General features: G+C 36.9%; 1 protein-coding gene across 1 annotated transcript; it reads left to right on the forward strand.

The window, feature by feature from the left end:
* Window positions 1-1257: 1257 nt before the first annotated feature.
* Window positions 1258-12586, forward strand: LOC103583230 (E3 ubiquitin-protein ligase BRE1A; the record flags this gene model as incomplete). Its single annotated transcript, XM_008564609.1, has 12 exons — window positions 1258-1437; window positions 2399-2534; window positions 2862-2983; window positions 3104-3474; window positions 4717-4834; window positions 5960-6109; window positions 8723-8935; window positions 9873-9998; window positions 10163-10303; window positions 10991-11092; window positions 11361-11883; window positions 12042-12586. Coding segments are annotated over 11 exons (1836 nt in total), but the record flags the coding sequence as incomplete, so codon positions are not given.
* Between the last annotated feature and the right edge of the window lie 376 nt (window positions 12587-12962).

Genomic DNA, 12962 nt, shown 5'->3' on the forward strand with positions numbered 1-12962 from the left:
GCTGGGAGGGCAAAAGAAAAATTTAAGTTTTGTTGATGTATCTACTAATTTACATATATATCTACTTATTATCTGTACCCTGCCTTGTTCTGAAAAGGATTTAAAGCAACCTGTAGAGATACAGAGACTTAAATCAATGTACTTTAACTTAGGAGTTGTTGAGAAAAATGAGTAGAGTAAACTAGAGTGAGGATCCAAAATGGATTTAAAAAACAAGGCTTGTATAGAAAATGTATGCAAGGAGCATGTATATACTGTGGGAGGATAGGCCACTCACATCTCAGTAATTGCCAAAGGTGGGCCACAAATTTGGTTCTGCAGTTTCCTTGCTGCCAAAATAGAAGGAAGCATGATCAGTGATCCTACTGGTTTTTAAACCTGCCCAGAAGAATATTCTCCTCAGGTCCTTAGGGGAAGAAAGTAGATTCTGAAAGTCTTCCTCAACCCTCTTTCAACCATAGCCACCTATATTTTATAATTTGACTTGTTTGTAGGTAAATAAATAAGAATAAAGATGTTTGAATTGAAGAATCAAAAACAAAAAAACTACCTAAGTTAAATCAGTTAACATGTTTCAGTAATTAAACAGTTGCTTAGGCAAAGTATAACTGTTTTTGATACCATGTCAAAAATATTTTTCCCTGTGACTTAATAAAGAGAATAAGTTAGTGGCTGGGGTCCTCAACTATATTTTTAAAATAAGCATCCTGACAAATTTCATAGGGCTCTTCTAGTGGCTCTTCCAGTGTCCTTAGTATAAAACACATAATGTAAAATCTAGAGTGACACGTGATATAAAACACGTATCAAAACAGTTCTGGGGGATGGGGGGGAATACAGTGTATCCAGGAACCATCTCTTGAGTGGTCTAATTTAATTTGGGGTAGATTCTATATAACTAGAGGAGTGGGTAGATAGACTTCATAATCTTCATAAAGATTGTTTCACTTGTGCAGGATATCAGTGAGTTCAAGATTTTATCTGCTGTCTTTCATCTGGGGCACAGATGCTAGCTTCTGCTTCTGACATTTCTTTTCTGTGGACTGTATCCAGGAACCATCTCTTGAGTGGTCTAATTTAATTTGGGGTAGATTCTACATAACTAGAGGAGTGGGTAGATAGACTTCATAATCTTCATAAAGATTGTTTCACTTGTGCAGGATATCAGTGAGTTCAAGATTTTATTTGCTGTCTTTCATCTGGGGCACAGATGCTAGCTTCTGCTTCTGACATTTCTTTTCTGTGGACTTTCTTAAGGTGGAATTGCGGAGTGCAGTGGAGGAAGTGGTTAAGGAAACTCCAGAATATCGCTGCATGCAGTCACAGTTCTCCGTCCTGTACAATGAGAGCCTGCAGTTGAAAGCACACCTGGATGAGGCTCGGACCCTGCTTCATGGCACCAGGGGAACCCATCAACGCCAAATTGAACTCATTGAGGTAGCAACCTTGCTTTGTCTTCTGTATGTAAGCTTTTCTATCTCACAAGTTTTACAATTTTATTCTCCCACATACAATTAATTTCTCATTTATTCAGCAAACATTTATAGAGTGGCTGTAGGTCTCTACTCTGATAGATGGTGGACATACGAAGATGAGAAAACGGAATTCCTGCTCTCAAGGGTCTGAAAGTCTAGTGGGAAAATAGTATCTATGAGAGTGCAGAATGGTGCAATAGTGACATGTCCAGAAGATACAGTGATAGAGGAGACAGCATTGGGTCTGTGTGGAACCTTCCTGATTCCACTTGAGAAAGTGAAGTATGCGTCTTGAGGATAAATTCAAGTTTACTGGTAGTTAAAAGTAGGAGAAAGATATTCCCGGCAGTGAGAACAGTATGTATAAAAATGCAAGAGAGAGTGACAAATTGTTGAGTATGGCTGGAGCTATGCGTATGGGGGAAAGTAGTGGGTAGAAGCTGCATCACTGGTTACATGCCATTATAGCATATAATGGCACCTGTAGATAACTTTCTTTTAAAGGCAGAAACTTTTATTCATATGTTCACTTCTGTATCTTCCAAAGTCCTTAAGGTAATGTTTACAGTAGTTTGTCTTTTGATATATGCTGGCCAAATGAATTGAATACTACTTTACATATGCCTATATACTGTTTTATGGTTTAGCTCTCCAACTAAATGGTAATATTATCAGAGTTGGGGGCCATTTCCTTTATTTCTTCAGTATCCTGCCAGTTTCCGAATCAGTGTTTTGAAGCTATCTGGTGTCCATCAAGTATTAATTGAAGTGACAATTTTCAGAGTAATCCATTCTTTTCTTGGCATTTTCTTTTTTTCTTTTCAGATCCTGATAGATCAAATTTAGGAGACATAATAATAGAATGTGATGATATTTTCACATTTTGATAAGAATTTTTGATTGGTTTGTTTTTCTGTTTATAGCGAGATGAGGTTAGTCTTCATAAGAAGCTGAGGACTGAAGTGATCCAGCTTGAAGATACACTGGCCCAGGTCCGCAAGGAGTATGAAATGCTGAGGATAGAATTTGAGCAGACACTTGCTGCCAATGAACAAGCAGGTATAATTATTCTTACTCCACCCTGCAGTTTGTCTGCTGTGAATGCCTTCCTTGAAAGACATAGCACAGTCCCCAGGGTTTGCTAAGACTAATTTGAATTCAGTAGTCCTGGATACCTTGAATCAATCCTGTAATTCATTTTGATTCACAGCCTAGGTGTTAGTTTTCTAATTCAAGTTGACCAGTTTTGTTTTCATAATCTGAGAAGGAATCTTTCTTTTGATAATTCTCCTTATTTCTTAGAGGTTCGTAATGTGTTCTGCACTTTCTCCTTGTGCCTTTGTCCTTATCACAGTTCCTCATAATGTTTCTGTTGCTGTATTTAAGGCCCCATAAACCGGGAGATGCGCCACCTCATCAGTAGCCTCCAGAATCACAATCACCAGCTGAAAGGAGAGGTCCTGAGGTATAAGCGGAAATTGAGAGAAGCCCAGTCTGATCTGAACAAGGTAATCAGGAGCAATAGAATAAGTGTTACTTGCTGTTAAGTTTTTAAAGCTATTTTTGAGTGAGGTAAGGAATGTTATTACTATAAGTGACATGCTTCTTCCCTTTCTTTGTTCTTCCAGACACGTCTACGCAGTGGCAGTGCCCTCCTGCAGTCTCAGTCTAGCACTGAGGACCCCAAGGATGAGCCTGCAGAGCTGAAGCAAGATTCTGAGGACTTATCCTCCCAGTCCTCAGCGTCAAAGGCATCTCAGGAGGATGCCAATGAAATTAAGTCCAAACGGGATGAGGAAGAGCGAGAACGAGAAAGGAGGGAGAAAGAGAGGGAGCGAGAAAGAGAACGGGAGAAGGAAAAGGAGAGAGAACGAGAGAAACAGAAACTAAAAGAATCAGAAAAAGAGAGAGATTCTGCTAAGGATAAAGAGAAAGGGAAACATGATGATGCAAGGAAAAAGGAAGCAGAAATTATCAAACAATTGAAGATTGAACTCAAGTAAGAAACATTTAGAGTAACTGTTTCTGACTCAAAAGCTAAGGTTAGGACATCATGCATGAAGTGTTTGGTTGATGGCATGGCTTCTCTCTGATCATTGTCGAATTTAGGTGCAACTAAATGTACAGTTAATGGGGTCTCAGCTCTTGATCAGGATAGCCAAAATGGCCTGCATGGCTAGTGTGTAGTCTTACTCAGTTTATCAGTAAACCTTGAGGTTGTAGCATTATTCTTCATGAGTCCAAATTAAGGGAAAGGATATTGTGATCAATTTAACACTCCTGAGAATTATTAGAAATTAACTACTTCTCTTTATTGGAGTTAGGCAGATTGCTGGCATTAATTGTAATTTAAATTATACTAAGGGGAGTATGTATCACTGTAACTTGAGCAGTATCTGGTCTGTTTGCCTGATAGTTAACTAGTTCATAGATATGCCAGATCATTTTAAGAGATTTCTTAGGAAGTTTACGCCTACAGACATTTAAACATTAAGATAGACCTTTAACCCAATGAAACATTATCTTTGTCATAACCTCACGTGTTGCCCCTTCTCCTCTTGCATAATCGATAACATCTCTGGTAGAACTGGTTACTTCTTGCACCCCATTTTTCATGGCTGACCCTTTGTTGGTGTTTGGATTTGAGAGATTACGGTGCTGAAAATGCTTGAACTCCTTTGGTATATAAAAGTATAGTTAAGAGGTTTAATAATTTAGGAAGAGATGCAGCTTTAGTCTTCAGCTGATGGCTAATCATTCAGCTATCAAATCTAGGATTAGCAGTATATCTTAAACTTTCGAATATTTCCCTTTTTTTCCTCCCTCTTGATCTCTTTAAGGCAAAACTTTTTTTTTTGCAAGTATGGCATCAGAATTATCTGAGTGACTTGTTTAAATACATTCCTGGATACAATCCCAGACCTACTGAATCTTAGATTCTAAGAGAACCATTTCTGTGGGGCCACAGAAATTTGCCTGTGTAATAAGTGCTACAAATGTTTATTTTATAACTTTATGTTAGAGAACTTTGTCTGAAGAGAGAAATGATTCATTATACAGCTTATTTTTTTGTACTTTCAGAGTATATACAGAAGTCTCTTGATAGTATGTGCAAAATTTGTCATATAAAGTATAAAATAAAACTCTTTTAAAATATTCTGTTCAATTCAAAATGTCCTTTTTCTAATGCCATTTATTTTCTCATTACATCATCCCTCTCCCCCTACCACCTCTGTCATAGGAAGGCACAGGAGAGCCAAAAGGAGATGAAACTATTGCTAGATATGTACCGCTCTGCCCCAAAGGAACAGAGAGACAAAGTTCAGCTGATGGCAGCTGAGAAGAAGTCTAAGGCAGAGGTAATCTAGTCTGCCATTACTTGTCATTCTGGTAAAATGCGTCATTTGTGAGTTATTCCTTCATAATTCTCAAGGTATAGTTTTTTCCTTTATCTTTAAAGGTAGTATTTAACTCAGTAACATTTTCTGCCTTTTAAAGTAGAGATTTTCAGGGCCGGCCTGGTGGCGCACTGCTACAGTGCGCTGCTTGGGAGTGCGGTGGCGCTCCCGTCGAGGGTTCGGATCCCACGTATAGACCGGGTCCCGCTCACTGGCTGAGCGAGGTGCGGGAGCAACACCGAGGGTTGCGATCCCGTTGCCGGTCCCGGTCCGGTACAGGCGCGACACTGAGGGTTGTGATCCGTTGCCGGACACGAAAAAAGGGAAAAAAAAAAAAAAAAATAAAATAAAATAAAGTAGAGATTTTCAGATTCTCTGCAAGGTGGCGAGATAGATCTGAATTACTGGGAAAAAGAGTAGTCTTTTCAAACTTTTTATTCCCTGCTTTACCCATATAAAGTAATGCTGTAGTGACTCATTTTTCCTTATTACTTTTGGGAGGAATGTCTTGTGATCTGAAAATTTGGGGTCCTAGAAAAAAGAGTGAGAATGACTATTCTAAAGACAAGTACATGCGCATTCCTCAAAAATGTTGCTCATAGAAGCATGTAACATCGCAATGGGCCCTGATGTTAAAACGGTGTTGTGATGTGGCGTATTGGCATATCATTTATCTTGTTCCTTGATTCTGTAAAAGTATTATGGGTCCTCCATCTGTGCGCAGTATTAGTTGATCTTCAGAAATGTATTACAACTATCCTTTGTCTTGTGTAATCCTTTTCTCCTATAGTTGGAAGATCTAAGGCAAAGACTCAAGGATCTAGAGGATAAGGAGAAGAAAGAGAACAAGAAAATGGCTGATGAGGATGCCTTGAGGAAGATCCGAGCAGTAGAGGAGCAGATAGAATACCTTCAGTGGGCCCTGATGTTAAAACGGTGTTGTGATGTGGCGTATTGGCATATCATTTATCTTGTTCCTTGATTCTGTAAAAGTGTTATGGGTCCTCCATCTGTGCGCAGTATTAGTTGATCTTCAGAAATGTATTACAACTATCCTTTGTCTTGTGTAATCCTTTTCTCCTATAGTTGGAAGATCTAAGGCAAAGACTCAAGGATCTAGAGGATAAGGAGAAGAAAGAGAACAAGAAAATGGCTGATGAGGATGCCTTGAGGAAGATCCGAGCAGTAGAGGAGCAGATAGAATACCTTCAGAAGAAGCTGGCCATGGCCAAGCAGGTGGGCACACTTTCTGTGTTTAATTGACTTGGCAAGTAAATGTCACTTGACAGGTAAGTTGCTGCCAGTGAAATTTGTTCTTTCATTCTAGTCTTTTACTGCTCTTGTTAATATTTTTTTTCTCCTTTTTTTTTTGTTTTTACACTGAAGTCTTTCATCCTTCCATTATTTTGTTTTGTGTATCTGTGAGGCAGGAAATTTACATTTATTTTCAAATGGATAGTCAGTTGTTCAAATATTATTTATTGAGGATCTGTCCTTTCTCTGTTGACCTGAAATCAGGGTATATAGTGAATATAAAATGGGAAAAAAAAAGATACAAGACTTTAGGCACATTATGATTACAAATATATGAAACTAAGAAAACTATGTCCCCCAAATAGGTTATAAATAAATAATCAATATATTAACTATGGTTGTTTCTGGATCATAGAATTATAAAGACTATTCCCCTTCTCCTGATGAACATGCGTTTCTTTATTTTGAATTCCCAGTGGATTTTTATTAACTTTCAATAATAAACATACCAAAAGTGATTGGAAGAACTATTTATATGTTCACTATTAGGAGCACCTTCACTGTGTCTAAGAAATAGGAAAATGACAATGAGATGAAGTAGTTTTAATGGTAACTTAATCATCAAATGCCTCAAAAAGAGGAACTTCATTAGTTCCTATACATATCTTTTTGCAAAAAGTGGAATTTTGGCTTTTCTTAAATCTTGTGCTTGCCACTTTTCTCACTTTCTCTCTTTTTAAAATAATTGTTAAGAACTTGTACTACTATAGGTTCTAGAACAAGTGGAAGGAAAGACACACTATGTTCTTGTGTAGGATGACTTTCTATCTTAAAGATGCTAATTCTTTCTAATATGTAAATTTAATGTGATCCCAATAAAAATATATCAAACCCTTGAACAACATTGGTTTGAACTGCGTGGGTCCACTTACATGCAGATTTTTTTCAATAAATATATTGGAAAATTTTTTGGTTAGGTGTGTCCTGGTTGCATGACACACCTAACCAAACAGTTAAGTAGCCTACCTAACTGTAGGTTATTAAAAGGCAACTACTTAACTACTACTTAAGTAATGATGCAGTGCCCCTAGTGGGGATGAGGGCCTGCAGTATGGTGTGGCTCAAACCTGGGGGAAAGTTATACGGGGACTTTCAACTGCATGGGGTTCAGTGCCTGTAACCATCTGGTTGTTCAAGGGTCAACTGTAGTCTTTTTTTGTTTTGTATTTGTTTATTTTGTTACTAGACAAACTGATTTTAAAGTACATATGGAAAAGTAAACTAGAAGCAACTGAGTTTCTTCCAGATGTTAAAACATAAAGTTCCAGTTGGGAAAATAGCTTGGGACTGTTAGACAGACTATTACAAATGAATAGAAAATCCAGAGATAGACTAAAGGACACATGGGTATTTAATATGTACTACTTTAGTATCATTTTATCATTTAATATCATTTTAAGTCAGTGGGGAAAAGGAAGACTATTAAATATGGTGGGACAGAAATAAAAATAATATTGGAAAAATGTTAGGTACATACTTGGGCACTCTATATACCAGGATGATTTTCAAATGGATCATAGATATGATATTAAAAAAATAAATCTATCAAAAAGCTAGGAGAAAACAGGTACATTTCTTTACAAATTTGGAGTGGAAAAGACTTTCTAACTGTTACTAAAAGGCTGGAAAACATGAAAGAATGATAATTTTGAGTTATGTAAAAAAAAAAAAAAAGACACAAAGCTTCCAGATAGCAAAGAACACTGTTAGCAAAATTAAATGAGGTTAAATGAGAAAAAAGAAAAAATATTTTTAACTTTTATCAAAAAAGGGCTATCTTTCTGATATATGTAAAACTCTAAAAAATGATACAGAAAAAACCCAACAACCCAATAGAACAATAGGCAAAAGATATGGATAGTTTTTGGAAAAGAATACAAATGGCTCTTAAACATATGAAAAGATGCTCAGTCTCACTTATAATAAGGCAAATATAAATTAAAGCTTTTATTAGGTACCATTTACCACCTGTTAGATTGTTATGGAACTTTGGATGTTTGCATGTGCTGGAAAGTCTGTAGATTAAAACATATGAAAAGATGCTCAGTCTCACTTATAATAAGGCAAATATAAATTAAAGCTTTTATTAGGTACCATTCACCACCTGTTAGATTGTTATGGAACTTTGGATGTTTGCATGTGCTGGAAAGTCTGTAGATTAAATTCAATATTATAACTGTGGAAAAGTATGAGAAAATGTGAAGTTTTATTATAGAAGCTTTCTTAACTAACTATTGCTTGATCAGTTTGCTAGATTAAGGTATTTATAATTATTGTCTGCTTTAACTGACTTAGAGTGTGGATCACCTAATGAGTATCAGACCAACAATCATTGCCAATGACTTCAGGTAACAGGGCTTCTTCTGTATTCCTAGGGCTAACCTAGTGACAAAACTAAGCTTCTTAAAACTAAGTCTCTCTCTGTCACCAAGTTAATTTAAATCTCAATGAACAGTGGGAAAGTTTAGTTTCCAGTGCTCATTCTTTGGAGTTAGAAAATTCTACTAATATGAAAGCTTTTTCTCCTTATTTTAGGAAGAAGAAGCTCTCCTTTCTGAGATGGATGTCACAGGCCAGGCCTTTGAAGACATGCAGGAGCAAAATATCCGTTTGATGCAACAGTTGCGGGAGAAGGATGATGCAAATTTCAAACTCATGTCAGAGCGTATCAAATCAAATCAGATCCATAAGTTGCTTAAAGAAGAGAAAGAGGAGCTGGCAGACCAAGTTTTGACTCTTAAGACTCAGGTACTTGGGATGAATAGAGCTTTCTCTTGAAGTGTGGGGTGCTTTCTGCATGAAGACACATGTAAAAGAATGATTTTTGTGGTAGGAAAAAAAATCTGAAAACTAAATGTCCATTATTAGGGTAGTAGTAAATAAATTATACATCCCTACAAAGGAGTACAGTGTAGCAGTTAAAACAAATATGGATCTGTTAATGTGGAAAAATTTCTAAAATATATCAGGTAATTTGTTTTTCTTCTTTTTTAAAAAATGTGTGTGTGTTTGTGCGCATGTGCTGTGTACTTTTTAAATTTCTGGAAGGCTGCATAATAAACTGAAAGAGTTGTCACCTGGTTAGCTCTGGATGTTGGGATGAGAGTTTGTGGATGAGGGGTTAGGAAGTGGGTATGATATTTTACTCTTTACCCTTTAACGTTATTTGATTCTACTTTGTGCATCAATTTCAAAAAAAGATTAGAACCTGTAGTCATTCTGAAAGAGATATACTTAGACTTTTTGTTTCTGCCATAATTTATATGTTCTAGTATGAATTGCCAGGTTTTGAGGATTAGTATGGCAGAGAAGGTAAATATCTGTAATTGTAATTTCCTTCATTTCTGGCATTTTGGAGAAGAATCTTTTCAGTGGTTTCTCAGACTCTTATCTGAATCTTCAGTGATATTTTATGTTAAAAGCAAAGCTTTTAATTATCATAGTCTTGCATGCATTTTGAAGAGTTCATGGGTAAAATCAGTAATAGTTTGAGATTTCTGACATATTATATGAGTGTATTTCAAAAAGTTCACGGAAAGATTCCTAATATCTTTTAATTCTGGTTTTCCTCAAATGTTTTGAAATACCCTTGCATTTTGTAGGCCTCTGGATTAACCAGAGCATGGTCAGTTTTATTTATTTTTTTCTTCCTGTTTGTGTTAAAATCTGATTTTCTTCTTCAAAGGTTGATGCCCAGTTACAGGTAGTAAGGAAACTAGAAGAGAAGGAGCATCTGTTACAGAGCAACATTGGCACAGGGGAGAAGGAGCTGGGTCTTAGGACCCAAGCCTTAGAGATGAATAAACGCAAGGTATGATGGATTACTCTGTAATCTAAAGTGATGATTAGTCTCAGAGGAAAACATAAGTATGACACTGGTTAAATTATGGGCCCACTTTATTCTGTGAACTTGGGTTAACATTTTCCTCACTGGAAGTAAGAGATGATAATGATGGTTCTTATACATTCCACTAGGCAATGGAGGCAGCCCAGCTTGCAGATGACCTCAAAGCACAGTTGGAGTTGGCTCAGAAGAAACTGCATGATTTTCAGGATGAGATTGTGGAGAACAGTGTCACCAAAGAAAAGGACATGTTCAATTTCAAACGAGCCCAGGTAAGAGCAGTTGTCTTTCCTTTACATTTCACCTTTTAGGTATTTTCTGAGGTCTGAAGTGACTCATATGATGGAAAGAGTCATTAGTCTAATGCATGTTATTTCCTACTAGACTGTAAGTTCCTTGAGAGAAGACCAAATCTGTTTTCTTCACTGCCATATCCCCAAAGCCTATTATGGTGCTTAGCATCTAGAAAGCATGAAATAAATATTTATTAAGTGAACGAATTAGTGAATTGTTAAAGAAATAGCAGCATAGCAACATTAAGGTATTTTAAAGTTCTCCTACAATCTCTCTATTTTTGTCGTGTTAGCTGTTTTGCATGATGTCTTTTTATCCATATTCATAAATCTGTAAATTATCTTAAGTCTATCTTCATCTTAAAACTAGTTTCCATAACATAGAATGACCTATTGTCTAAGGTCTTAGACTGTGTTTTCACAGGACTGAATTGGCAATAGTTAGATGTACCTCTAGTTTAGGGATATGATTGTGGTTACCTATTCTGAAACAAAAGGAAGTATCTTGCCACTTGGAATTCTGTACATTCCTAAAAGATAATTGGACGTGAAAGGAGAGAAAAAGCTTTTTTTTCCACAACAGAAAGTTCAAGTTGGAGTAACTATTTTTCTTAAAAATGGCTGGTCTGGGGAAATGTGTCTAATGGGTATGCTATCCTACCACAGGAGGACATCTCTAGACTTCGAAGGAAGCTGGAGACCACAAAGAAACCAGACAATGTACCCAAATGTGATGAGATTCTGATGGAGGAGATTAAGGATTATAAGGTTAGGAAAACTGCCTCAGTGATTTCTTTGTGTTTTTTTTGTTAAGGCCTGAAATAGACTATGGATAGACTGGGAGAATAAATACTGAACTTCATTACAAGAAGGAAACCAAAGAATGGTTTATTTGGAGGGGAGGGGAGGTGGAAATGGTACTCTAGTCTTAGTGCTTTGTGGGTTTTCTCGTTGTTTGTTTGCTTGCTTATATATGAGAGCCATTTTGATCATGAACCTTTATGGTTGCTCAGATTCTGACTTTTTTCCTTTTTAGGCACGCCTGACCTGTCCATGCTGCAACATGCGTAAAAAGGATGCTGTACTTACCAAGTGTTTTCATGTTTTCTGCTTTGAGTGTGTGAAGACACGCTATGACACCCGCCAGCGCAAATGTCCCAAGTGTAATGCTGCTTTTGGTGCCAACGATTTCCATCGCATCTACATTGGTTGATCCAAGCAAAGAGAAGAAGAGGAGCTGGCCAGACAAGCATTTATTCATTAACCACCAAACCTCTACCTCTTCTCTCCTTGACTGTCACCTGCAGGGCAGTTTGTTGGTTAACTACCTTTCTTCCACAGACTTTGGAAGTCCAGACTCTCCTATCTAATAGCTAGGTGACTTTAGGAGAAAGGGCTGGTATATTCAAGTTTGGGGTTTTAGAATGAATTAGAAACGAATAACTCTTATTTGTCTTCCTTACCAGATTTACTTCCTGCTTTTAGACTTTTCAGCATTTTCTTCTTTGGGCCTAATGTACAATCTTGGATTGTCCATTCCTCCCAAAGAAGGCAAGTTGGTATTTTTGAAATGGAAAGGGAAACAAAGACTGGAACCATGCCATTTTGGGGGAGTGACCTTTTAGAAATAAGCTATCCGTGGGCACAAAATTTTCTTGACTTGGGTAGTGAACTATTTGTAAACTTGGATTATAAAATGGTATAATTGTGATAGTTGGTATTTTTGAAATGGAAAGGGAAACAAAGACTGGAACCATGCCATTTTGGGGGAGTGACCTTTTAGAAATAAGCTATCCGTGGGCACAAACTTTTCTTGACTTGGGTAGTGAACTATTTGTAAACTTGGATTATAAAATGGTATAATTGTGATACCCTTTCCTGGATGATTTGAAGCCTTAATGAAATTCTGTCCAGGGTGTTTGAATCCATTTTCCATTTACTAGCAAAGTAACTTGTTAAGGTCAGTTGGCTTCCTTGTTAAAGTTATTTAAGTTTTGAATTTTCAAGTACTTAAAATCTTTAAATTTCTTGAGGACAGAATAATTTCAAATAATATAGTCCCTTTTGTCTTCTAATGAAATCAGGATTGGAGAGGATGGGAAATAGGACTGAGATGTTGAAGAGATCTTCTCGGTACTTTGGGAACTTGATAGAGAGAGGCCTTGATGAGCTATGAATTACTCTCATCCTCCTCTCCACAGGGGTTGTTGTGATCCCTGTTTTCCAGAAGACTCTCTGTACTGTTTCTGTAGGACTTTATATTTCACAAGCTTCAATTAAAGAAGGACTCAGTTTGCTTTTGTGTTTGTGGTTTTACTTTGAAACTTTTGTCTTTGTTATTACTAGTTGATTTTATACCTGCTTTGTCCTAGAATTGAATTCTATTCAACAGAAATAATCAGCTTAGATTAAGAGTCTGGCTGCATTTGAAGTTATTTAGTTTTGATTAATTGAAACGCTTTTTCTCCCAGTTGTTTTACTGAGTTTATTCTGAGGAGAGATTATGCCTAAAAGGTGGTAGTTTGAGTAATCAGTTCTCTTCCGTAGTTTGCTGTGAGGGTAAGAGGTTGTGCTTTGTTTTTTTTTAGGGAGTATAATGCTGCCTGGCACTTTAGGTTGAGGGTTCTTGAACTGCAAG

The sequence above is a fragment of the Galeopterus variegatus genome, unplaced genomic scaffold (assembly GCF_000696425.1).
Source record: "Galeopterus variegatus unplaced genomic scaffold, G_variegatus-3.0.2 Scaffold20744, whole genome shotgun sequence".
In the NCBI taxonomy this organism is placed as follows: Eukaryota; Metazoa; Chordata; class Mammalia; order Dermoptera; family Cynocephalidae; genus Galeopterus; species Galeopterus variegatus.